The sequence below is a fragment of the Acomys minous genome (assembly GCF_964271855.1).
Source record: "Acomys minous genome assembly, chromosome: 11".
NCBI classification, from domain to species: Eukaryota; Metazoa; Chordata; class Mammalia; order Rodentia; family Muridae; genus Acomys; species Acomys minous.
In genome coordinates, this window is record NC_140492.1 from 48,392,789 (window position 1) to 48,420,697 (window position 27,909).

The window sequence follows — 27,909 nt, forward strand, 5'->3', positions numbered from 1 at the left end:
TATAGAAATGTTACCTTAAGTGTTTTTGTATCACTTAACCTACTTTATTTAACACTATATATTAGCAGCCAAGTGAGTAATAAACATTTGATTTTTGCTTTGTTGTCCTTCAGGTGTGTCCAGGGAGGAACTACTGCTATTCCAGGTGCTTTTGGCTGTGGGAAGACTGTGATTTCACAGTCTCTATCCAAGTACTCCAACAGTGATGTGATCATCTATGTAGGATGTGGTGAAAGAGGAAACGAGATGTCGGAAGTTCTCCGGGACTTCCCTGAGGTCTGTGTATAGAAAACTCCAAATTTGCGTCTAGAGAAAACACTGCATATCAGCTGTCATTGGCAATTAATAGTTTATGCTTTAAGGGTAAAGAATGGTGCTCTTGGGTTGTCTAGATGGTTTCAAATAATTTAAAATTAATATTTGTGATTTTGTATATTTTTTAAAAAGGAAAATGAATTCTTCAAAGCTAGACACCTAAAGGTTTCTCATCTTTGCTCTCACTTAGGAGAAAGATGAGGGATAAAACAAAAAAAGCATTTATATTTTGACAGGGTGCGTTGGCACCAGCCTATAATTTTTGTACTTGGGAGGCAGAGCCAGGAGGATCAGTAGTAGTTCAGGGCTAGCCTGGACTACATGGGACACTGTCTTATAAACAAACCATAAGAAATCAAACATTTAAATGTATAAACTTTACATGGACTTTGTAATCTAGGTTACTGTGGTAACAACTACTACTTCTTCTTCTTCTTCTTCTTCTTTTCCTCCTCCTCCTCCTCCTCTTCCTCCTCTTCCTCTTCCTCCTTCTTCTTCTTCTTCTTCATAAAAGAATGATTTCCTTGTCCATTTGAAATATCCAAGTGAAATTCTCTATTTGTGAAACAGTGAGGTTGGCGTGACTAGGATATTATTAGGGAATTCTGACTAAAAAGGTTAAACATAAACAAGTTATACTTTTTTTAAAGTAGAGGAGAAACTAAAATGTTAAAATGTTATACTTAAAGACTGAAAGGTCATTGACGGACTTTATGCCTTTAGCTCACTATGGAAGTCGATGGTAAGGTCGAGTCAATCATGAAGAGGACAGCGCTGGTAGCCAATACCTCCAATATGCCCGTAGCTGCGCGAGAAGCCTCCATTTACACTGGTGAGTTAGGAGCCTGAGTAAGGAACCTAACCTTCACTTACTGTGTGTGTGTGTGTGTGTGTGTGTGTGTGTGTGTGTGTGTGCGCGCGCGCGTCCTTAGAGAAAGAAGATGTCAGTCAGCTCTTAATCTCTGGGCCTTCTCTGCAGCCTCAAACATAAGAAGTCTGTTGAGCTGCCCCAGACGGTATTGTTGTGGTCTTTACGTCTTTCTCCCTCCCCGCACCCTCTCATTCTGCATATATGTGCATGCCTGCACACCAGGAGAGGGCACCAGGTGTAATTGTAGATGACTGGGAGCCACCATGTAGATGCTGGGAATTAAACCCAGGACCTCTGGAAGAGCAGGCAGTGCTCTTAACCTCTGAGCCATCTCTCCAGCCCATCTCTAGTTCTCTTAATGATCCTAAGACAATACATTTGCCTTTGTAAATTTTGCTATTAATCTATATTTTAGCACTGTACTATATTTAAATATAATTATGCCTCAATAATTATCTTAGGGAGTATAAAAGAGAAGAAATTTGCTATACTGTGCATTAACCTTTCATCTTTGTTCTTTCAATCTCAGTGGTTAGGACCTTCCTTCATTTCTCCATCCTTACGAATTACTTTCTATTTTGTTCTAGAACCATAGATCAAATAGCATTTAGACTTTGGCCTTCCCTAAATGGAGCCAGTGTTCCCTGGCCATCCTGTGGCTAGTTTCTCTCCTTATTTCTTGCTTTACTAAATGTGCTTTTTGGAAGTTTCTGCAAGAAAGACTCCTGGAAATCTTTATTTTCCTTGGACTCTTGCTTTCTTCATAAGTTTCCAGGTTTTTGTTTTTGTTCTTGCTTCTAAACTTTAATAGTTGTTTTTCTGAACTAAAATTATTGGACCAAAATTTTTTGTAGCCAGGTAGTTTTTACTAGTATGTGTTGGCTTGCATAGACTTCATGATTTATGATCTACTGGGCTAATGTATATTTTGTTCATGAAAAAAACAAGTTCCACTTTTGAAGTAGAAGGAATACCTCTCCAAACCTGAACAGTGGTTTGGCTAAACACAAAATTCTTGGATTAATATTATTTTGCCTGAGTACACTTATTCAAGCATTAAACATTGGAAGTAAAATCTGATAACAATTCTCTCACATTTAGAAGACATTTTTCTTGGTTCAAGGAATCTCTCTTTACATTTGAAGTCTCATTAGGATGTAAGAGAGTGTTGATTGGGTACTTTTTCCTAAGCCATGAGCCCTGTCTGTCTCTGAGTGTGTTTTTTATTTTGAAAGACTTTTGAGGACTGTTTCTGAAGCCTTTCCCTCCACCTGACAGACACTATTGACCTCCTTGCTGTCTTCCAGGGCTACCATGTCCTGTCCAGTCCTTTTATTTAGACTTTCATCTGTACACAAAATAAATAGTGCTTGTCCCTAGTGTGGCTGATAATGAAGCCCCCGCTTGTATAACAGTCTTTGCTGAGCTCTGTCAGCTTGTAAAGCAGCTTATCGAGTTAGGTACTCCCTGAGATGGTCGTCTGTGGAAGGATGCAGGATTTAGGTTTTCTCTGTAGTTCACTGTGGCCACATTTTTCATCTGCTCCTTAGCAAGCTCCTTTGCCACCACTGTACTCCCTTCTATATTGTTTTTACTTAAGTGTCTTGTACTGGAACTTATTACTATTACTCATCTTTGTAAGAGACAGGTGGAACTGGCTGTGACTGGAACGGGGAGCAGGAATTGGTCAGGGTTACTGTCAAGTTTGTTATGGCACGCAGTTGTGTAATCACTTTACTATTTCTCTTCAGTGAGCTGCAAGCCGTTGGCTGTGAACTCTTTCTCCTCTCCCACACCTCACCCATTTCATGTAATGGGAGTAGGGAGTGCCTGCATGTGTTGTGTTTTAACCTGCGTCTTTCTCTTCTCCTCCATGCCAAACTGGGCCCAAGAAACTTCTGCCACTGGCCATTTTGCTCCTTAGCATGTGTGTCCTAGTTCGCAGAAGCCTTATTTGAGTTGTATGGCTTCAGGTGAATTCTTGATGCTTCCTCACACCTGTATTTGTTTTCACTTATCTAGATCACATTCCTCATTATTTTAGCACAGCATTAGACATTGAATTTGGAGTACTGGTTTTTTTTGCTCTTCTTGTTTGGCAATACCTTTTATGAAAAGGAGAAGGAAGTAGCATATTCATATGTGATGTTAAGACAGGAAATCTACCTCATTCTTTTTATGGCTGCAGTTTTCCTTTGTATGCATAGAACGTAAGCATAATTTTTTTTAACTTGTAATTTACATTATGGGGTGGTGTTGCATGTGTGTGGTAACTGCAGAGGCCAGAAGAGGACATTAGATCCCTTGGCAACTGGGTGGGCTGCTGGAAACTAAAACAGGGTGCTCTGTGAGAGCAGTAAGTGCTCTTAACTGCTGCACCATCTTTCCAGCCTCAATAATCATAATCTAACTAGCTTCTTTGTGATGAACATTAGATGGTTTGACTCAACTTAATTCAAGTGGTACGAGGACTGTGAGAAAGTTTGTTCTCGTCGTCACCAGCGCTAATCCGGTTGGCGCGCACATGGAGAGCCTGCAGCAGTAGTGCTGAGCGCTTAGAGCTGACATGGGCACTTTAGCGGCTGTTGCTTCACTAGGTCCCAGTCAGGCTGTAGTGTGAAATGAACTAACCTCTTTCCCATGCATTTAGCCACTTAAAAACTGCCTGCTGCCAGTTTTCCAGTTGGATGGTAGTTGTCTTTCATATTGATTTATAAAAGCTCTTTGATCAATGAAGATACTGCTTTTTTGAGTGTCTGAGTGCAACTCCATTTGTCTTTTCACTCCCTACCCCCACCCGGTGTTAAGGACCAAACCTTAGGGCTCACATGTGCTAGGCAGACACATTACCCCTGAGTGTTAGACCTAGCCTTTTGGTTTTTTTCTGAGTTGTTTTTATTTTTTATTTTTCTTTGTAGGCACTGAAATCTTTGGTTCATGAAAGAGACCTTGATTCTAATATAAACATACAAATGTTAGTAGCACTTGCTAAAACACATGTGCTTATACAAAAAGTCATTCTAAACATGAGCTTATCTGGTGTGTCTTTATTGTGGTTTTAAGTTCTTAAAGGCTTGTTTTTAAAACCATTGTTTTTTATCCTGAGTCATGATATAGTATATAATAAAGTGATGGTTTACAGCAACTTTTTCTCTTTGCTTGTATATAAGCTTGTTTTGTTCTTGCTAAAACAAAAGTCAGGGCATTAGGTTTGGAGACTCTGACAATATAGACATAACTATACATTTCTATTGCTTATATATATATATATATATATAAGCTATATATATATATATATTTGGAAGATGTGTATATGTATTTTATTTCTTTTAATATATACAAGTATATAGGGTGAGAGTTACTCCATTTTAATAGATTAGAAACCTGTATTGCAAAGGTTTGGCTGAGATAAATAACAGCATAAGGCCCAGAAACTTCTTTTCTTGCTGTTTTGCTATACAGGACAGGGCTAGGTCTGTGCTTAGTTAAATATGCATGCCTGAAGAATGGTACAGAGAAGCTATGCTTATAAATATATTTCAGGCTTAATTATCGAAACAGAGAGCATAAACAGCAGGACATAAAACCTTTCCTGGCTTTTAGAATGTGTAGAGTAGTCTCCAAATCAGCCCATTGGTGGTGACACACACCTTTAATCCCAGCATTTGGGGCTGATCTCTGAGTTCAAAGGCAGCCTGGTCCACAGAGTGAGTTCAGGACAGCCAGGGCTACACAGAGAAACCCTGACTTGAAGAAGAGGGGGGAAAAAAACCAAAACAGCCTCCAAATTACAGTTGTTCTCCATAGCAGTGGCTGGGGTGCTTCTTTTCATTCTGTGCTGAAGTTAGACCAGAAGTGCCCCTTGCGGTCTTTAGCACATGTTTCGAGGGCCTTGGGAGGTCTAGAAAAATGTATGACTTGTTTGGCCATGGAATATGCCATTGTAATCACATCCTGTTTGATTGAGGTTAGTTCCATGGTCTTATCTAAATGGAGAAGATGCTTGGAAATGTGGCTCAGCTGCGTGCCTAGAACTAAAAACTTGAGGAAATGGCTTTTCAGTGTGCTCTTTGTTTTAAAGTTTCTTAGGGACAAAACAGCCAGTGGTTTGTATTCTGGCAGTGTAACCTAGCAGTGTTCTTCTCTGTTTAGGAATTACGCTATCAGAGTATTTCCGGGACATGGGCTACCACGTCAGTATGATGGCTGACTCTACCTCTAGATGGGCTGAGGCTCTCAGAGAAATCTCTGGTCGCTTAGCAGAAATGCCTGCAGGTAAGTCTCATGCTGGTTGTCACTGATACAATTTTAGGGGCTGCCTGAGAACTCCCTTTTAAACTTTTCTTTTTGTCTTTCAGATAGTGGGTATCCTGCATATCTCGGTGCCCGGCTGGCCTCTTTCTATGAACGAGCGGGCAGAGTGAAATGTCTTGGAAACCCTGAAAGAGAAGGAAGTGTCAGCATTGTAGGAGCGTAAGCAACCAAGCTGTTTGCTTTCCTTTGTTTATTTAATTCTTTGTTGTTGTTGTTTTTGTTTTGTTTTGTTTTTCAAGACAGGGTTTCTCTGTGTAGCCTTGGCTGTCCTGGACTCACCTTGTAGACCAGGCTGGCCTCTAACTCACAGTGATCCACCTGCCTCTGACTCCCCAGTGCTGGGATTAAAGGCATGCGCCACCACGCCCTGCCCATTTATTTATTTATTTATTTGTTTATTTATTTATTCAATGGGGATGTGGGCTTACTGTGAGGCACAGGCTGGCCTGGGACTAGCTGTCTTGTCTTTGCCAACCAAGTGCTGTGATACAGACATGTTCCACCATGCCCAACTTATGCTTACTTCTCCAAAGAGAAAGAAAGTTATTTATTTTAAAGAGAAGGCTGGGAAGATTGCTTCAGTCAGTAAAGTCTTTACCACAGAAGTCTGAGGATCTGAGATTTATCCCCAGAACCTACATTAAGAAGAAGAAGGGAAGAAAAAAAAAGCTATGCACATTGACATATGCCTCTAATCCCAGAGCCAGGGATAGAGTGGAAACAGGTGGATCCCTGGGGTTGGCTGGCCAGCCAGGCCAAGTAGGAGCCTCTGTCTCAGAAAACAAGCTACATGGCTCCTAAGAAACAAAGCCTGAAGTCATCTCCTGGCCTGCACATTACACACCCCAGCCCCCACAGGAGCATGGGAGGGAGAGAGGGAGAAGGTATTTACCTTCCTCTGGGAGTGAAGTTTTTAAGTAGAGTTGTATTCAGAGAACTTTAAAGACACTTTGTGAAGCAAGTCAGGGCCTCTGTATCTTTGTGTTTCACTGGTGTGATTTCCCTGATTTAGAAGATCCAGTTACTGTATTTTAGGACTAACTTTAAAAACTAAAGACACGTTAAGGGAATGTTATCTCATGCTAAAGAAAAGGTATAAATCAACAAGATTTTTCTTTCAAAGAGTCATTTACTTTTGATGTTATATGTATGCACACATTGAGGGTAGGATGTAGGGAGTGGCTCACTGGGTTAAATGTTTGCCACATTGAATTCCCAGGGCCCACATAAAACAGAATGCTATAGGGCACTTTGTAAATCCCAGCACCCCTACAGCTATATGGGAAGTGCAGATTGGAGAATCCCCAGAAATCCCAAGACAGGCAGCATATGCCACAAAAAAACAAGAAGTGGTCTCAAGCAAAGCAAAAGATGAAGACTGACCATGGTTGTCCTCTGACCTCCATGTGTGCGTGTGGACATGCACTGCCTCTGCAATTGTTTTTTCTTTGTTTGTCTTTTAATAGGGTTGGGGTATAGTGTGCTGTTTAGCTCATGTACTTAGCAGGCAAGAAGCTTTGAATTTCATTTCTAGAACAAAAACAAACAAAATTAGCTTTTGAAAAATGCTGATGCTCATATATTACTTTTATGAGTATTTTGGTGTCTTTGCTGTTTTGTTTTGTTTGTGTTTTTCTAAGGTTTTTCACAACAGGGTTTGTCTGTGTAGCAGTCCTTGCTTTCCTAGACTCACTTTTGTAGACCAGGCTGGCCTCTGCCACTGAGTGCTGGGAGGTGTCTTTGTATTTTTAACTTTCAAATATTTGATGTATGTTGTTATTTTTCACAAACATTTCTAATGATTGCTGTATTCTGTTTTTAATCTAGAGTTTCTCCACCTGGTGGTGATTTTTCTGATCCAGTCACATCTGCTACTCTGGGTATTGTTCAGGTATGCCATACCCCAGTTGTAGTTTAACTATGTGACCATCACTAAAGAATTAGCAACAATAAAAAATGTTTTAATAGCATCCTTAATATTGTGAAAGTTTAACACATTCTGTTTTTTCTTAGTCTTTAACAGATTATACTAAGCATAACAGAAGTCTGGAAATAAATCCAGATAGCAAAGTATTCTTTATGTTAGAGTTATTCTGCTCACTAAACTAACTCTAATTATAGAACTAAATAGGCCCCAAACTACTTAATGCCAAAATATCACAGTATAGTCTATGGCAGATTGTCCCGTCAGATCCCTCGTCAGAAGTGGGGTACCTTCACTCAGGACTGGAGCACCTGGCTCCTCACTTACTGCTCTCCCATTAGCCTGATAGCTTTCTGAATCTGGCTGCCATAAGGGAGAAGTGTGGGAAAGGGCTCATTTTGAACCCTGGGCTCTCAAGTGATGCAGTAATTATACTCTGTTGACTATACCAGGTGGGAGCAAGGCTGGAAAGTGTGGTTTCTGCCTAGACAGATGTTTACCTGGGTCAAGGTGTAAATTTTAGTGGATAGCTAGTCATTAAAGAAGCCTAAATAGAAAGTGTGTATGAATCAGAGCTATAGTTTAAAGTAATGTTAATATGTTCCTAAGTATGTCTGTGTGTAGGAAAAATCTTTCTTGGCTTCTGCCAGTATCAGATGAAACAGTAGAGGCTAAATTTACAGTTTTCAAAGTATTTAATACTTGCTGAATTTTGAATTTTAAGTTGTGGCAGGGGAGGGAGGGAAGTGGTACAAAGTAATAAATGCATAAATTATCTGAGTGTTTGTCCTTAGAAAGTGAATGTCAAGTATTATTTAATTGACTCATAATGATAGGAGCTTGAATCCATCAGAACATGACAGGAGCTTATCAATGCCTGTCCCATGTCAGTAAGCCCCTCTGGCTCTGCTGTTCTTATGTAGTATAATGCGTTCCAGATGTGCCCATTTACTATCACACTTGATGCAGTTTCTAGGAAATTGAGATAAAGGTTTGATTTGTAGGTATTACCCATTCTGAAAAAGGGAGAAATACGTTTTTTAGTTAAGACTGGGTTTTGTCCATTGTATTTTGCTGTTATATTTATATATGCTAATGTGGTACATAATTGGCCCAAGAAATTAGAGAAGTGCTTATTGGGAACGGATATACTGCACTACTTTGAGAAGGGAAAGTATAACGTTCTCTTTTTAAATCAGGTATTCTGGGGATTAGATAAGAAGCTCGCTCAGCGCAAGCACTTCCCGTCTGTCAACTGGCTCATCAGCTACAGCAAGTACATGCGTGCCTTGGACGAGTACTATGACAAGCACTTCACAGAGTTTGTTCCTCTGAGGACCAAAGCTAAGGAGATTCTGCAGGAAGAAGAGGATCTGGCAGAAATCGTGCAGCTTGTGGGAAAGGTGAGCTACAGTGGGGGCTGCACTGAGGTGCTGTAGGAGTTGATGAAACTTAGGTATGCAGATACTTGCCTGGCTTATGACTAATCTCAGTACTCAGGAGCCTGAGGTAGGGATGATATCACAATTCTGAGGCCCTTCTGCACAACATAGTAAGTTCCAGAATAGTGTGTGGGGGCTATGAGTATGAGATCATGTGTCAAGACAAACAAAAACCTTAAATGTGGCATACTTGTATAAACTATCTGAACCTTTAAGATTCCGCATAGCATTTAGCATGGTCCTGCATTCATGACAGATGAAAACACGACACCCATCACCAGTCTAATATGATACAAACTTAGGGCCAGTTAACATAATGTCTGTAGGAGCCCTAGAGCTGGGAATCAAAGGATCAGCTTCTACTTCCTCTAATACTTAGCTATGGGACCGTCAATAAATGTCTTACAGTCTATTGCGTATATCTAAATATCCCAAAGAAGATGTGTAAATAAATTCAGACAAAATAAAGCTCACAGTTGGTTTCTTAGATCATATACGGACTAGCCAGGACTTAAGATTCCTCCCCAACCCCTTCCCTCTTTTGCTATAGATTATTAATATGCAGTTCGGACTAGCTTCACATTCACAAGCCTCTTGTCTCTACCTCTCAAGTGCTGGGATTATAGTTGTGTGCAGCCATGCCAGGGCCTGTTATGATATTGTAGTTGATAAAATAAACACCTAATTTTTTTTCTAACAAAGGATAATATTATTAGATAGATAACATTTATAACATATATATTTAGTATTTACTGATATATTATTAGATAGCTAACATCTGTTGCATATATTGCACATTTAATATTTATAGATATATTATTAGATAGCTAACATCTGTAGCATATATTGCACTTTTTTTTTTTAATGTTTTTTTGATAGAGGGTTTCTCTGCAGCCCTGGGTATCCTGAACTCACTTCTGTAGACCAGGGTGACCTCGAACTCACAGAGATCTGCTCGGCCCCAATATATTGCACATTTAAATTTTACTGATATATTATTAGATAGCTAATATCTATAGCCTATAATACTTAGTATTTATAGGTCTATTCCTAGATAGTTAACCTCTATAACAAATATTACATACTTAGTATTTACAGAGTATTGTGAGCCTCTCTGAGGAGCGAGAAATAGACCTGCAACACCAGATAATGACAAATTGAAAGCATTTTGTCTATGAATATAGATTAAAATATTAAATATTCACTCATTAGACCTAATAGTGTATTACTACTATAATCTATTGTGAGCAAGCAAAGTTTAGCAAATGTGACACAGAAAATGTATCATGAGGAACTGTGGAGATGACTCAATCAGTAAAGTGCTTGCTGCACAACCACAGGTACCTGAGTTCAGATACCCAGCACCCACGTAGAAAGCCAGCTGCGGCAGTGTGTGCCTGGCTTCCAGCTGGAGGCAGAGGCAGGAGAGTCCCTGGGCCATGTTGGGCCACCATTCTACGGGTCAGTCCCAAATTCAATGAGAAAAAAGTTAAGGTGAAGAAGAACTGAGGAAGACACCCAGTATCAGCCTCTGGCTTTCACATGCACACATGCATGTGACTTACATACATGCGGAGTTGTGTACACATATTAACATGTACACATCCATACACAAAACATAATACATCATAACTTGCCAGTACTATAAATGGGAAAATGATATCTCAATCCAAAAATATTTGAACTTTATTGTTAAAATTTTAGAAATCTCTTATAAACAAGGAATAGAACTTTGTAAGTCTGTAAAAAGTAGCATGCTAAGCTCCACATGCTAGTGTATACCTGTATTGTACAGCTACTGGAGACACAGAAAAGAAAGGTACTTGAACCCAGGAGTTTGATAGCCCAGGCAACATAGAAGAACCTATCTTTAATAAAAACGGGGCCTGGAAGGCTGGGCAAATGGCTAAGAGCACTCACTGCTGTCACAGAGGACGTGGGTACAATTCCCGGCACCTATGTTGAGCTGCTCCCAACTGCCTATAACTCCAGCTCCAGGAAATTTGATGCCATCTTCTGGCCTCTGAGTGTCCCCACTTACACAGCAGACACAGAAACATACACACACCTGTGAATCAAAACTAAAACAAGTCTTTAAAAAAAATAGCTGGGGAGATAGCTCAGTGGGTAAAACACTTGCTGTGTAACCATAAGTGCTGAAGTTCAGCTTCCCAACACCCATGAGAAAAGCCAAGGATGCTTGACACACCTGTAGCCCTGACATTGAGAGGAAGAGACAGATTCTAGAAGTTCACTGGCTAACTAACCTAGGCAACAGCAGGCTTCTAGCTCAGGGAGAGACCCTGTCTCAAGGGAATAAGGGGAGAATGATAGAGGAAGAAACACGATGTCCTCTGGCTTCCACATGGGCATGTGTACACAGTCACATTCATGCTACATACAAATAAGGGAAAATACAAATAATATACTAAAACAGGAATTTTTTACTTAATAGGGAGTGAAGAAATTTCAAAAGCATTTCTTTTCAAAATCAAAATTAAGACTAGAATGCTTACTATTACTTTGCGCAGTTGAATATGGAAGTCCTAAATAATGAAATAAGAAAACTGTTGTCTTAGAGTTATAATTGCTCTGATAAAACCCATGAGCAAAAGCAAATTGGAGAAGAAATGATTCATTTCGTCTTACACTTCCAGGTAACAGTCTGTCACTGAGAGAAGTCAGGGCAGGAATTCAATTAGGACAGGAACGTGGAGGGAGAAACTGAAGAAGCCATGAAGGATTGCTCCTTACTGGCTTGCTCAGTCTGCCTTCTTATCCAGGACCATCCGTCAGAGATGACAGCACCCCTATGGCATGGGCCCACCCACACCAATAATTTTCCAAGAAAATACTCCATAGACCAAATTATTGGTAGGGGCATATTTTCAATTGCATTTCCACTCTTCCCAGATGACTCTAAAGTTGACATTAAAAACTAGTAGCCATTATTTGTAAATGATGTGCTCACCTAACTATAAAAATAGCAGAAGCAGAATTAATAGAGTTAGATGAGGGGTCCTGATTGAAGTTAAACAGAAATAAGGAGAAATTTCTGTATACTAACAGAACATACAGTATTCACAATAGCAATGAAAATGGAGGTCATAGCTAGGCATTGTGGCGTGCTGATAATCCCAGCATGTGGGAGACGCAGACTGGAGGGCCCGTGAGGTAGAGGCCAGCTTGTTCTACATAGATAGCTTCAGGCCAGCCAGAGGCTATATAGTGAGACTGGTTTTGTATGTTTGTATGTTTTTAAATTCAGGTCTCAAAAAAACAAAAACAAAAAAAAGAAAAAATAGTGTATGAACTAAGTAAGAATACATATTGTTTTCTACCAAAATTATTTTAAAACTAATATATATTATCTGAAAATAGTCCACACTTTAGAATGGTTTAAAAAGGTATCATTTCACAGGTCAGAAAGATGCTTAGTGAGTAAAGCTGCCTGCCACATAAGCTTGGTGACCTAAGTTCAATCCTCAGAGTCTACATAGAGGTGGAAGGAAAAAACAAACCCCACAAAGTTATTCTCCAGCCCTACTCCCCCGCCACACACACACACACACACACACACACACACACACACACACACACACACACACACCTTGACAATGCCACTTCTGTTTGAACTGTAAAGTAAGTGTATTACCAATCACATTTCTAGCTGATTTCATATTTCAGTGCTGGAGATTGTACCGCATGCGTGCTAAACAAACACTCTACAACTGAGCTGCATCTCAGCCCACAGTAAGTCAGTAATCATTCCAAAGTTCATTTCTGCCTTAGACATTCACTCTTAGGAAAGCAAAACAGAATAGTAAATAAGGAGGGGATGTTCTCTTATAGAAAACTATAGCACTAAAAACTAGTGTTGGTGAGATAAAAGACATTCAAGTAAACAGAGCAGGGTAAATTGTATGCGTAGATGGGTCATTGACACTGCATAGTGTTTCACAGATCAAATGAGGGAATTATGGAGTTTGGTTAGAAGCAAGTGAAATTGGGCTGCTTCCCAGCTCCACATACAAAGGTACACTATAAATAGGTTACAAAATTAGGTAAGCACACTAATAGGAAACACTTTCACATTAATAGGAAAATGTTTTAAGGTTTATTTTGCTTATGTGTATGTCTGCTTGTCTGTGTGGATATGTGCGTGAGAGTGCACATGCTATTGGAAACCAGAGGTGTCAGGTCCCCCTGTAGTTGGAGTTGCAGGCAGTTAAGAGGCACCCAGTGGTGATGTGGGAACCAAATCAGGGTCTTCTGAAATGATAGTGTGTGTTCTTAACTTCTGAGCCATCTCTCCAGCCCTAGAAAAAACAAGTCAGTGGTAAGACACTTGCTGCCAAGCCCAGTGACCTGAGTTCAATTCCTGGGACCCACATATTTGAAAAAGAGAAACTCCTAAAATTTGTCCTCTAACTTTCACACATGTGTTATAGCACACAACCCACTCCCTATATAAATAAGTAAATTTTAAAGAAGACAAGTCTTAAAAGACTATTTTTGTTTTCTAGGATTAGAAAATGACTTGTTAAATGTCCCTTAATCATGGAGTTAGAGAGATGGCTCAGTGGATAAGAGTGCCTGCTGCTCTTTCAAAGGACCCACATTTGATTCTCAGCATTCACATGACAGCTCATAACTCGAACTCCAGTTCCTGGGGAGCAGATACCCTTTTCTGACCTCTATGGGCATTGGACAACATGGGTACACTGACATATATGTGGGTAAAACATTCATACACATGAAATAAAATGTAATAAATGTTTAAGTTTTCAGTAAATAAAATTGATGGTCTACTGTCTGTAATGTAGCCAAAGGGTAGAACAGACAGATGAGAAAAAGAAACTGGAAATATTGCCACAGATCTGTGGATAATCTTTCAAATAGCACAACATTCTACACTAGTTTGAGTGGCAAAGGTTGTCAGCTGGCTGCCGCTGAGCCCTGTGGGATGTGGGGCTGGCATGCCACTGGTAGATGTGTCACCCGGAGAGGCCATTGTAGCCACACGTGTTTGGTGCCTTGAGTCCTCAGCATATATGGTTGTAGGAAATTAGGTGACATTTGAGTGCCCTCTACCAGGGCCAAAGGTAGCAGGTAATGACTGGGGATGCAGCTGGGCGTGGTGGCACACGCTTTTAATCGAGGCACCTGGGAAACAGGCAGGGAGATGTCTGAGTTCCAGGACAGCCAGGGTTACACAGAGAAACGCCACACACACACACACACCCCCAAAAAATGAGGCTGCACATATAGAATGAAGTTGACAAGGTTGAAAGAAGTGAGTTATGTAACACAGAACAGTGAGATGGATCTTAAAAATCAGCGTGTCAGAAACACTAGAGAATGCTTTAAATAACGATAAATGTTTTCACAAAATATGTACTTTTCTATAGGTTAAAACAAAAGTATGAAGCGTGCTTAATATTTACTTAAGGTTGAAGAAAGAAATAGAGATGAGGGCTGGAGAGATGGCTTAGAGGTTAAGAGCACTGACTGTTCTTCCAGAGGTCCTGAGTTCAATTCCCAGCCACCACATGGTGGCCCACAACCATCTATCATGTGATCTGATGCCCTTTACTGACCTGCAGGAGTGCATTCAGGCAGAACACTGTATACGTGATAATAAATAAATAAAGAAATATTTTTTAAAAAGAAAGGAATAGGGATGAGGATTTTTTCGTTTGTTTGGTTGGTTTTTTGGGGGGGTGGTTGGTTTGGTTTTGTGTGTGTGTGTTTTTTTTTGTTTGTTTGTTTGTTTGTTTTTCAAAGAAAGCTATGAAAGACTTGATCCTCACCTAAGGTGCTAATATACATTAGTTGTCCCAGAGTGCCTTGAGCTTGCTGGTTTGTCCCTTTCTCCTCTTGTTGGTGATTCCAGCAACAATGGTATTATTTCATGACTGGCCAATGGTTGCCAACAGCAGAGCATTTCAGCCAGTAATACTTATAGATTGATGCTCTATAACTTAGCTTACCAATAGAACAGCACTCGTATAAGTGAATACTTCCTATCCACCATAGTTCTAAACACCCTGTAATGTTAAAAATAAAGTAACTTTATGGACCATTTAGATTTCTATGGAACAAACTTAAAACTGAATTCAAGTAATAGAGACAAAGTAGGATATAAACAGTTTCTTTTAAAAATGGGTAGAAAGATGGGGGCGGAACAAGGAGGAGTTGAGGAAGAGCCAAAAAATATTCTATGTAGTTCTAAGAAAGTAAGTGTTTATATATATATATATGGGCTTAGAAGTTAAGAATACTGGCTGCTTGGGGCTGGAGAGATAGCTCATTGGATAAGAGCACTGCCTTCTCTTCCAGAGATCCTGAGTTCAAGTCCCAGCAACCACATGGTGGCTCACAACCATCTCTACTGGGATCTGATGCCCTCTTCTGGCATACAGGTGTATATGCAGATGGAGCACTCATATATAAAATAAATAAATAAAATATTTTTTTAAAAAAAGAAAAAGAAAGAAAGAAGGAAAAGAGTATTGGCTCTTCCAGAGGACTTGGGTTCAGTTCCCAGCACTCATGTGGTGTCTCACAGCTTCCTTTAACTTCAGTTCCAGAAGATGCAATGCCCTTTTCTGGCTTCTGCAAATAATGCACACACATGGTATACAGACATACATGCAAGCAAAACATGTACATGTACAATAAAAATAAGTCTAAAGGTGGTGTTGGAGAGGTGGTTCAACAGTTTTGAGTACTTGCTGCTCTTGCAGAGGACCCAAGTTCTGTTTCCAGCACCCACATCAAGCAGCTTCTAATCACGTGTCACTCCAGTTCCAGGGCATCTGATAACCCTCTCACTGCTTCTGGGATCACCTGCATGTGCATGGTGCACATGAACACACACAGGTGTACACATGCACATAGATGCTTTTAAAAAGTAATCAGGGCTAGTGAGATGGCTCAGTGGTTGAGAATACTTGTTCTTGCTGGGTTCAGTTCCCATTACTCATGTGGTGGCTCACATTCATCTTTGGCTGCACTTCCAAGGTCTCCAGTGCTTCCTTCTGACCTCTGCGAGCCAGGCATACGTATAGTACACATTCACACATGCGGGAAAGCACGCAGACAAGGAGAAATCATTTTTTAAATTAAATCAGTTTGCATACTCATGTGCATAACAATGCTGTCCGCGACAGCCAAGAGTGAAAGTGACTTAAATGCCTATTAGTGAATGAGCAGACAGTACATTAACACACTACAGTATTGCCAGATGAATGTGGAGGACCTTTCAAACGTAATAAGCTAGTCACAAAACAAATAGCATATGATTATACTTATCAGCTATCTACAATAGGGAGAAGAATGATGCAGTTTGTGGACTTAGAGTTTCAGGTGTGCAAGAGGGAAAGGTTTGAAAATGTTTCACAGCAATGTGATTGTGCCTTATGCTACTTAACTTTGACAAATAAAATTTAGACATGCCTGAAACTCCCTTTGCCATCCCGCTAGCTAGAACTCACAGCAGTCCTGCTGCAGCTGGCCAAGTACTGAGGTCATAGGCATGAGCTTCTGCCTAACTTCTAGATGCTGGATTTTATATTATGTACTGTTTTAGCACTATTAAAAGCAATCAAAAAGCATCTATAAAGTTCATTTATTAGTGATAAGTGATTGTATGCTGATTTCTGCTTGCTAATTGTTTGTTACGGGATAAAATGTCTTATCCTTTCCTAGGCATCTTTAGCAGAGACAGATAAAATCACTCTGGAGGTAGCAAAACTCATCAAAGATGACTTCCTACAACAAAATGGGTACACTCCTTATGACAGGTACGCTGTGGTGACTTCCTTTTTTTATTTGAGGATTTTCTGTTGTGTTTTGGCAAAGAGCTGCCCACGTATTGCAAACTTCCTTATACAAGTACATTCTGACTCAATATATTGCTTATTTTGTATGTTCATAGCAGACATCTAGTGCCCCTTTGTCTCTGTGTGTTAGTCAAGTTCTGACAGTATTTTCACTCGCACAACCATCTCTAATTACAGTGAATTGTGGCTTTGTATGCAGACCTGAGGGAGCATCACCTCCCTTCTCTGTCTTCCCTGCTACTTTCTGCCATCCTTGCCTAAGTATTTATTTTGTGCTTTCCCTGCCTTATTTCATAAGAGTCCCAAATTTCATGCTACAAAAGACCTTGCTGAGAGCCCTCCTACCTTCTTCTGCCCCTTCCTAGTGCTTGCCCCATTTTCATTTTCTCTACTGTGAGGTGGCCTTTTTAGAGAACCCATTTCTTTTAAATCTTGAGAATTTAAGCCTTTTGTCTTAAGCTGGCCTTTTCTCTCTTTAATCATATTTAACTCCATTTAAAAACAAAAACAAAAAAGAACCGGGCGTGGTGGCGCACGCCTTTAATCCCAGCACTCGGGAGGCAGAGGCAGGTGGATTGCTGTGAGTTCCAGGCCAGCCTGGTCTACAAAGTGAATCCAGGACAGCCAAGGCTACACAGAGAAACCCTGTCTTCAAAAAACAAAACCAAAAAGATCTAGGGAAATGGTTCAATGCATTCATGCAGAGCCAAGCAGAGTAGCACACGTCTGTGTCCCTGCTTCCCTATGATAAGATGGATGCTGGAGACAGAATCTTAGGAAGCTCATGGGCCAGCACACAGCTGTGGACAGCAGAGACTGTTTCAGAGAAGGTGGGAGGCAAAGACTGAGCAAACAAAAGTATTGGTTAGAATGTCGGGCAAGTAAAACAGGCCGGTGTGTCAGCCTCAGAAGTCTGGTCTGTCCCGAATGGAACCATTGCATGAAGAAACCAGGCCCAGAGTTCTTTAGAAAGACTATTACTAGGACACATGGGATTGAGTATTTGCTCGTGTATATGTGCCTATACTTAGAAAAGGTGTGTGAAGATAAAAATGAATCCTGAAGGGAATGGAAGGCTTGGGGGAGGGGGGACGGCTTACCTGGCATACTCAAGACCTTGGGTCCAGCACAGTGGGAAAAGGTGAGGGAGGGAGAGATGGGGGGTGCTGGGGCAGTGTGGGGAGGACAGGGTAACTTTAGCTTTCCTATTAGTCATGAAACCTTACCTCCAATCACAAGGGAGTTTTTACAACTCGGTTGTTTTCCTCTTGAGTTACATATTTAATTGCTTGTACCAAACAGACTGCTCACAAGTCATTAGAGCGTGGCAATAGTGTGTCATTGTTTTTGTTTAATAATTTATTAAGCAGAAAAGTAAACATTCTCATTCAGTAACATGCATAATCCTATTCATCTATACACTGGCTGATCCTATGTATCAGCCAGTAAATAGACACAGAAACTAATGACTAGTTGTTCCTAACTGTCGTTTCCTGTAGTAAAGTGTGAACTTGCTTTTTAGGTTGTTTTTGCTAATTTTCCTGTTGTTCACTTTCCCCAGGTTCTGCCCATTCTATAAGACAGTGGGGATGCTGTCCAACATGATCTCATTTTATGATATGGCCCGCAGAGCTGTTGAGACTACCGCCCAAAGTGACAATAAAATCACATGGTCCATTATCCGGGAGCACATGGGGGAAATTCTCTATAAACTTTCCTCTATGAAATTTAAGGTATACTTTCTTTCTACTTTAGCTTTTGTTAGTGAGAAGCCAACTCTTCTTCTTCCCTTCATCATTTTTCCTTCCTTCCTCTCCTATTTGAATTCTAAACCTCAAGATGAAATTTGCATTTTCCTTCTCTGTTTAAGATTTATTCTCATTTTGTTTATGTGTATATGTGCACCCATTGTACATATGTGGCACATGTGTGTGGCTACCCAAGAAGGCCAGAAGTGTATGGTGGATTACATGGAGTTGGTGCATGTGCACAGTGTGGGTGCTGGGGACTAAGCTTGTCCCCTAGAACAGCAGCAAGTCTACCGCAGAGCCATCGCTAAACCCCTGAAATTTGCACTTTTCATTTTACAATGCTTAGGTTCTATAAAACCAAAATAGTCTTCCAAGTTATGTTCACTCAGGAATTCCAGTGGTAAAGACTGTGTTATGTCATGTCTGTGGGACTGAGATGGCTCAGTAGCTAAGAGCACTTACTGCTCTGGCAGAGAGGGGGCCTGGGTTCAATTCCCAGCACCCATGTGGTGGATTACAACTCCTGAAATCGCAAGGATCTGGCACCTTTTCTGACCCTCCAGGTCTCTCGCACACAAATAATATACAGGTACGCACTCAGGCACACACACATGCATGTGTTTTTAAAAAGATCATGCTATGTCATATCTAAAGTAAATCCTAACGTGTTTTCTGTCTGTCCTAGCTACTAGGCACCTTAGGGTGAGCTCCTGGCTGGGCAGTGGCTACTTTACTAAGGTGCCTGTCCCCTCATCCAGCATCCACATTCTTACAAAGGTTAGCATCCACATTCTTACAAAGGTTAGCATCCACATTCTTACAAAGCATCCACATTCTTACAAAGGTTAGCCGGTTAAGTGAACTTACCAGTAGAACGTACATAGATGAGTTCGTAAATTGTTTGATAAGTTGGATTACTTTTCATTATTTTTAAGTCATGATGTACAGGTATACATAATAATCACCCACTGAAAACGATACTCTGGGTATATTTGTACTACGGAAACAGAGGTACAAGCCAGGAGAGCACGCGGGGGCTTAGTGGGTAGTGGCTCTTGCTGCTGAACCCGATGGCCTGGCTTCAGTTACATGAGCTCTATTAGCTTGCTGTCTGTCTGCATTCCACGTCGTCATCCGAGTGTAATGCTAACTCCAGTTGCTGTGTACACACAGCTCGATGCTACACGAGTCGCACTAGCACACACATTGCTGAGGTTTGATCATTGAGTGTCAGTAGCAGGCAAATTTTAAAAATGAAATTTTGATTTTGTTTTTAGTCCATTTGCACATTTCTACTGTAAAAGAAGATGGGATAGTTTTGACTTTTGCTGTGATTTACCAGTTGTACCTCACTTAACTGGTGCTCCATAGTGACAAGTAACTAACCACACATCTTGAAAATTATTCTGCATAGGTAAACTTGTATTATTTTCTTTTTCAGGATCCAGTGAAAGATGGCGAGGCAAAGATCAAGGCCGATTATGCACAGCTTCTGGAAGATATGCAGAATGCATTCCGTAGCCTTGAAGACTAGAACTGTAACTTCCTCCTCTCCTCAGCAAGCTCATGTGTATATTTTCCTGAATTTCTCATCTCAAACCCTTTGCTTCCATATTGTGCAGCTTTGAGACTAGTGCCTCTGTGTGTATCATTTGTTTTGCTGTTTCTTTGGTAGGTCATATAAAACAAACATTCCCTCGTTCCAGTGTTTGAGGGGCTCCCCGACCTCTGTCTGAAGTGCTGAGTGTAGTGCACAGGACTCACGATGGCCACGCTACTGTGAGCCTGTACGTAAGGTGACTGCCCTCCCCTTGTCGTTGTTCACCTGTCAACAGGACTACTGCATACACTGTACTGGGAATGGAAAGCCAGATGTCTGTACCTGTGGGTAGGTACTCAGGAAGTGACTCTGCATTTGTGGTTAGACCACTTGCAGCTTAGTGTTTTGTTCAGTAACTATTTTTGCAGGAAATATTTCCATTTAAAAACATAAAAGATTAATGTTCCAATTATTCATAGCTTCCCCAGTTTCAATCAGGACTGCTTAGGGGCACTTGGGAACTATTTTGTTCTTATAACAGGCATTTGCAAGGCCAAGCATAATAGACAAATCAGTTCCCTCTAAAAATGTGGGGGGAAAAAAAGAGCCAGGTGGTCAAACTTCAGTTAACGTCATCTTGTTAAAGCATATTTTATTTCACTAAGAAAAAAATCAATATCAAGGACTTTTATATACTCGATTACTAGGAAATCCCTTTTTTTTTTTTTTAAGTACAATTTTAAAAATCATTGAAAATGTGATCCACATCATAGCCATTCTTTTCCTCAGGGCTAAGCCGGGAGCTTCTCAGAGTGGCAGTTGGGTGGGGATTAAACTAGAATGCCACAAAGAAGCACAGCAGTGCTCACAGGCCTGTGCCCTGTAGGAACCAGCTGTACTGTAGAAATTTTGGGGCCAGAGTGGCATTGTTTTCACAAGGTACATGTGTCATGTGTTTGTTTGTTGAAATTCTGAAAGCAGCAAGTTTACCAATTACAGAAAACTATTGCTTCTGTGTGTTTTCTTATTCACTGGCTCAGAGCTTCTTAAAGTATCTGGTCATAGCAGCGTGACAACTTCCATTCTGTTGACAGAGATGAAAGTTACTCTTTCATTTGACTGCTAACAAAAACTGGGTCATAGAAGAAAAGATCAATTTTGTCTCACCATCTCAGTATGCTTAAATAATAATTTCCATGTTTGCATAATAAGGCCCGTTTCTGAGAGCTTGGAGGACAAGCTCCCTGTTCACTCTCTCTGGCTGATAGAGCTGGCACCGTGCTTCCTCTTCAGGAGGGGAAAGGGTATTGGAACATGCCTAACACTCTCAAGTACACAGGTGTAAGAGCATAAGGTATTTATTTTAAGCCTTGTATGTTATTTAAATTATTAGGTGATACATTTCTTTTGGTCTTTTGAGTAGACATAGTCAGTATGCAGTTCAGAAGTAACGTGTGATTCCTTGCTAGTGCATGTCTTTACACAGTGGACTGCTATTCAGGAAGGGTAATCTTCCATGGAACAGTTTAAAAACTAGTAACAGTACTGACTGATCTGGATTATGCAATGGCTTGTTGAGATGTGGATTAATGGTGCTGCTGAATCAGTTTGCTTCCAGTGTGGCTTCGTATCCAGAGGCCCTGGCTAGTGGAAATTACAAGATTTCAAAACCCTTCTACTTACACCTACCAGCAAACTAGGCTTGTGATCAGAATGAACGATCCAAAGAAACTACTTGACCAAGTTTGTTTTTTGTTGTCCTGGAGTTGAGATGTGCGTTCTTCCTGCTTTTAAGAATGTTGATGTATGAGTGTGAAGAGGCTAGAGAAATGATGCTCAGATTTTTCACTGTAACCTTCCCTAACCCACATTGTAGAGTTTCAGATTGTTCATCATAGTGTTTCTTTAGGAAGAATGTGTTAAATACAGCAGTCTTTTTAAAAGATTATGCAGTTCTCTATTTATTGTGCTGTGCCTGGTCCTAAGTGCAGCCAGTTAAACAAGTTTCATATGTATTTTTCCAGTGTTAACTCTCACACTTCTGCCCTTTGGAGACTTCCGTCTTGAACAATGAATAGAAGAGGTTATATAAATTGCCTCCTTATCCTTAAGATTTCACTATCTTTATGTTAAGAGTAATGTATAATAATTAAAATCTGTGAAAAATAAAAAAAGTGGATTTAAATTAACTTTGCCTTTTTTTTTCTTTTCTTTTCTTTTTTTTTTTTTTTTTTTTTTTTTTTTTTTTTTTTTGAGGGAAGAGGGACAAAAATCTCCTGAAAACATTCCACCTTATATTTTGACTAATGTTACAATATGTCCTTTTGAATGTTTTACTTTGTGGACAACTTGCATCATGAAGTTGGAATGTGCCATTCACAAGTCTGCCCAGCATCCTACAATCACTGCGCACAGGGGTTGGCAAGTACAGTGTGCCAAATCTGGGGATCCTTCCTTCAGGATGTAATGGACTATGACCTTACATAGCAAGGTCTTCCAACAGGACCTCACCCCACTGTCACGGCGCACAGTGGGTAAGGAGTACAGTGTGCAGGATCTCACCCCATTATAAGTGAGTGATTTTTCAAAATTAGAGGTAATCTTTGGTGCTCATTTTAATTCCCCCCCCCCCTTTAAAGTGATCTTTAATTCCTTGGACAGAGAGAGGGAACAAGCATCATTAGTCCACTGGTTTACCCCTTCCCTTTCCTTCTCTGCAGCTGAGAGAGTGACATTACCTTGCCTGTCACTCGGATGCTGAGCTAAGACTGGGTGATACACATTTTGTTAGCCTGACACCTTAGCTGGGGCAGAGTCGTTGCCTCCTGAGTGGACACGCCTGCCTCAGAGGTTCCAAGGAGTGTTGAGAGGGTACAGTGGATTGGTAGGCCTCAGACTTCACACAGACCCCTCGTCCTGAGGGTGGTTCAGCCTGGGCATGCTCTGGAGTCACTACTCCAAACTCACTACTTCTGTTCCAGCATGCACTGGAAGAGTGCACAGCAGGGACGGGGATTGGGCTGGACCTGAAGGGTGGAGCTGGCCAGGATATAGGTGACAGGCAGAGAGCTTAGGAACTGGTCTCTACAGCACATAGCAGGCCCGGAACAAGACACTCTCATGGCCCCAATGAAGAGCACTCCACCACACTGCAAAGGGAGTCTGCTTGGACTGTGCATGTGGTGGCTGTCATGTTCCTTGGACCATCAGAAGGATGCTGACAGAGTCTAGTGCCAAGGCCTTGTATTCAGGGACGGAGCCTGGGACTTCGGTCTTCATAACAGTGAAGTCTGGCACAGGAGGGTCATAAGATAGAGAAACGGGCCATGTTGACTCCGTTTGGGGGTAAATAGCCTGTCCTTGCTGGGGCTAGGTGTGTAGCTGAGCATTTCACACAGGGCTGACATATCGAGGAACTCGGGTGTCAGGCCAGCATGCACAGTGTTGTTGAACATGCCATGCATGCCACACACATGTCTCCCTTCAGGCAGGCCTGGGGCACATTGGCCTCCAGAAACACGCTTTCCCCAGGCTTCAAGGTGAGCAGGTTCAGGAAGTAGGTGGCAAAACATCCGATATCACCTGGGTACTGCTGGTGCAGCTGTAGCAAGAGCATCCCACAAACGTCCTCCATGCTGTTTCCGGCAGATACTTGCTGGGAGATCCATTGAGCAGCTCTCCCACCACCTTCTTCTTCTCACTCTTCATCAGCTGGGAAAAGCAGTTCCTCAGAGCAGAGGCCATGGCCCCAGGATCGCTGTTCACACTGTGCTTCAGCTGTGCTTCCGCTGTGCTGTGCCATCCTCTCCAAGCAGGGACTGGAACTCAGGCACCTTCTTCAGAAATGTCACAGTCTCCTCCACTGGCCCTGGAAGGGGGTGAGGACAGTGGCCATTTCTGACTTGTGGTTGGCATCAGGATAATGTTGTGGAGCCTGGAGGTGCAGCTTCCCTGCCAGCTCCTTGTTAGGGTGTGACTAGACAGGCCTGTTTCCACTGCGACCATTTGAAGAGGAAAGGCAGCTTGCCCTTAAAGGTGTCTTTGACCTTTGGGTCTAAGCAGTCCTGGTTTTCAGCAATCCACTGGCCCAAGGTCTTCCAGGAAATAAAGTTGTCAAGGATCCTGGCACCACCACCCCCAGGGGGGCGGGTGCGTCCCCGTCCACAGCTCTTGCATATGGCTTGTGTTCTGAGAGCTGGGCCAGTGGGTCATTGCTAGCCAGCAGGCGGGCCACTTCACTGTTGAGCCCAACTTCCCCCACGCATACTGCTGCGCCACCCAGGAAAGTGGGGCTCGCTATCCTAGTCGCCGGGGACCCCCGCTCATGGTAATTTTTTTGTCAGTTTGAGCTGAGTCATGTAGTTTTGCAGTGCAAATGATTTTAGATCTTCTGTGGCAATTTACCGCCATCCATTGTAGCTCCTCAGTATGTTTTCTAGATGTATACGTTTGGGAGTTACTAAATTGGCTTGCGTGGTTGGAATTGCACAGCCCAACAGTGGCCATCTACATGCTCAGTAGTCAGTGCCCAGTAGGGACTCAGCCCAAGAAGCCGGAAGCCTCAGTACAAGAGGCACTGCTGAAACCGCAAGAGTTCATGTGGGAAGGCTGCAGCTGCTGGAGCCTGGCACCCGTGAGTGATAGCAGCAACATCAGCAACAGCAACAGACATTCAGGAAGAGAGGGCTTTGTTTGCGCTAGCTGGCCTCTTCCTCCTGCCTTTGTTCCACCAAGCCCCGGACCTGTTCGATAATGCCAACTACATTTAGGGTTGGCCTTTCCCTCCTAGTTGATATATACTAACCATCTCTGGAAATGGCTGCACAGACACATCAAGAAGTGTGCTTTACTCCTGCAGGCATCTGTCAACCTGTGTGTTACTCAGGGTTCTTTAGGGGAGCAATATATGTAAAGGGGTTTTTGGATTGGTTTATGCAACATGCACTGAGTAGTCCAAAAATGGCTGCCTTATCGGACACTTGCTGTGCCTAGAGTCTGGCGACTCAGTCCACAGGCTGCAGCCTTTAGCGTCAGGGTCTGGGGCTGAAGGTCCAAGGGACTGCTGAAGAGCCGCTAGTCTTCAGTCATGTTGGAAGCCAAGGAGGCTTGAGTTGCTATCAGTGGAAAATGGTGGCAGCAGTGACAGTGGCAGCATCAGAGACAATGAATTTGCCTGAGCAACAAAAAGGCAGGAAAACAAAAGTCTTTTTTTTTGGGGGGGGGGCCTCCTTGTACCTGGGTTACCACTGAGAGGCACTGCCCAGCTCAGTTAATGTAACCACGAAAATCTCTCTCGGGTGTGCTCAGATAACTTGACTCTTAGTTGATGCTGGATCCGCTCAGATTGGCAACCAAGGGTAACCACCACGCATGGTGTTGTTGGTCAGGGTTCTCTAGAGAAGCAGAACTGTCTTGCTCATGGATTTATTGCTGTGGAGAGACAGGATGGCCACGGCGGCTCTTATAATTGTGGCCAGCTTACAATGTAAAGGTTTAGCCCATTATCGTCCTGGCGGGAAGCACAGTGAGCTGGCAGACAGGGTGCTGGAAAAGGAGCTGAGGGCTCTGCATCTTGATCCATAGGCAGCAGGAAAAGAACACACCTTAGATGCCTGAGCATCTAAGGGCTCAGAGCCTGCCCTTTAGTGATGCACTTTCTCCAACAAAGCCACGCCTACTCTAGCAAGGCCAAACCTCCTAACAGCGGCACTCCCCGTGAGCCTGTGGGGGCCATTTTTGTTCAAACCACAAGAATTGACAGAATGTATGCATGGGACTTTCTAGACTAGCTTACAGAGTATTCCAATAATGGCTGCCTCCCAATGGGAAGTCCAAGAATCCGGTAGCTGTTCGGTCCATGCGGCTGGATGTCTCATGATGTTAAATACACGCCGGAGTCTTGCAGAAAGAGGTCCTACGGCAGATGAAGGAATGAATTTGAGAGTGAGGGCAAGCAAGCAAAGAGCAAGCACTTCCGTCTACCGTTCCCTTTAAATAGGCTGCCACCAGAAGGTGTGGCCCAGATTTAAAGTGGATTTCCTCACAAGGGATTCAGTCAAGAAAGAACCCCACGGCCGGGCGGTGGTGGCGCACGCCTATAATCCCAGCAGTCAGGAGGCAGAGGCAGGCGGGTTGCTGTGAGTTTGAGACCAACCTGGTCTACAAAGTGAGTCCAGGACAGCCAGGACTACATGAGAAACCCCTATCTAAAACAAAACAAAACAAAACAAAAGGTAACATTTGAGGGTGGTTAGAGGTTTTGGGGTTAAGTGTACATCATTGGCTGGGGAAGGGCACTGTGGATGCGTCATTTGCATAAGAAGGAATTCCAGGTGCTGTGGACTTGAGCTTATAAGGGGAAAGGAAGTTTAACCTGGGCACCAGCTACATGGCCTCCTGTGGGGTGAAGGGGGGGAAGGGAGGACAGGGCTAAGTGTGCACAGGGACATGCAAGCCCAGGGCACGGGTGGAGCAGTCCTAGTCCTACAGACCTGAGATTTCCAGGGTCTGGACACTGCTTGACCCACTCTTACTCCGGCCCTTGCCAACCTTCCACGGAAAGTTGTTCCCACAAAGCCATGAAGAGTCTCTGCCTAGAACAGGCAGTTGTGCATAGCCACACAGAAATACAGAAACGACACTAAACACAATAGGCATGACTCTCAACAAGCATAATATTTAGAGCAAAAACATACCCAATTTATTTCAAGTTCAAACCCCAAATTTGAAGTCAGGACAGCAGCTTCATGCACTGAGAAAAGAGGGAAATAACAAAAACATCTCACAGGGGTTTCTGGGTGCTGATGATGCTCTGGATCCTGCAGGAGGATGTGATGCGTTGGATGTGCTAAAGCTTTACAGAGTACCCATTAGTATGTATAGTTTTGTGATTGCATATGAATTAGAATAACATACATACAAGTAACATTATAAGTGGACCGAACAAGTTGTATTTATGTAGTTAGGAATATATATATATATATATGTATGGAACAATTAATAAAAAGGGGGCCATGAGTTTGAAAAGCAAGGAGGGTTGTGTGGAGAGATGAGAGGGAGGGGGAAATGATGTAATTATAGTCTCAGAAAATAAAAATCTAACAAAACAGATTTTTAAAAAAAAAATAATACAACTCAAATCTTATGTATGCTTATTACACTTAAGTAAGTTTACTTTTTAGAAAGGTCATAATTATATTTTTAAATTCATTTTACCCTATGAAACATGGTTGAAAAATACTACTAGAGGGGGCTGGAGAGATGGTTCAGTGGTTAAGAACACTGGTTGCTCTTCCAGAGGACCTGGGTTCAATTCCCAGCACCCACATGGCAGCGCACAGCAGTCTGCCGCTCCAGTTCTCCAGGACATCTGACACCTTCACACAGATGTACATGCAGGGGAAGCACCAATGTACATAAAATAAAACTAAACTTTTAAAAATACTATTAGATGGCTTAGCAGATAAGAGCACTTTTGCTCTGGCAGATGGATGGCCTGAGTTTGATTCCCAGCATCCACATGGCTGATTCATAAACATCCAAAACTCCAGTTCCACCAGATCCAATGCTCTCTTCTGACTTTTTCAAGCACCAGCCACAAATGTCAAATACAGTCATACATGCAGGTAAAATCAGGCTAGAAGTAGCTCTTAAAAAAAAAATAAAAATACTCTCAGAGGCCAGTGAAATAGCTCAGCAGGTTAAAAAGTTTTGACAATCTCAGTTTGAACCATAAAGCCCACATAAAGTTAGAAAGAGAACAGAGAGCTGACTCTTTAAGCTGTGCTCTGACCTCATACACTCAATGTGGCATGCCCACACCCACACACCCCACACACATACCCACCCACACACACACACACAAACCCACACACACACACACACACACACACACACACACTAAAA

At 42.0% G+C, this 27,909-nt stretch overlaps 1 protein-coding gene and 1 pseudogene across 7 annotated transcripts in view; one reads left to right on the forward strand and one right to left on the reverse strand.

Moving 5' to 3' along the window:
- ATP6V1A (ATPase H+ transporting V1 subunit A) overlaps positions 1-22,193 on the forward strand; it is a 57,465-nt gene extending 35,272 nt beyond the window's left edge. For all 6 annotated transcript variants that reach the window (XM_084801086.1, XM_084801089.1, XM_084801090.1 and 3 more), the window contains 9 exons: positions 114-276; positions 1,039-1,147; positions 5,339-5,461; positions 5,545-5,659; positions 7,328-7,391; positions 8,624-8,827; positions 16,580-16,674; positions 18,275-18,446; positions 19,906-22,193. In XM_084801086.1, the coding sequence (XP_084657212.1) occupies positions 114-276; positions 1,039-1,147; positions 5,339-5,461; positions 5,545-5,659; positions 7,328-7,391; positions 8,624-8,827; positions 16,580-16,674; positions 18,275-18,446; positions 19,906-19,998 (1,138 nt within the window). In that variant the 3' untranslated portion in view covers positions 19,999-22,193. The remainder of the gene's footprint in view (positions 1-113; positions 277-1,038; positions 1,148-5,338; positions 5,462-5,544; positions 5,660-7,327; positions 7,392-8,623; positions 8,828-16,579; positions 16,675-18,274; positions 18,447-19,905) is intronic.
- Positions 22,194-23,088: 895 nt separating this feature from the next.
- LOC311608032 (mannose-6-phosphate isomerase-like) lies at positions 23,089-24,414 on the reverse strand (annotated as a pseudogene). The gene is made up of 2 exons: positions 24,409-24,414; positions 23,089-24,300 (listed from the first exon to the last, which is right to left on the reverse strand). The product of its transcript is annotated as a mannose-6-phosphate isomerase-like (transcript).
- Positions 24,415-27,909: the final 3,495 nt, after the last annotated feature.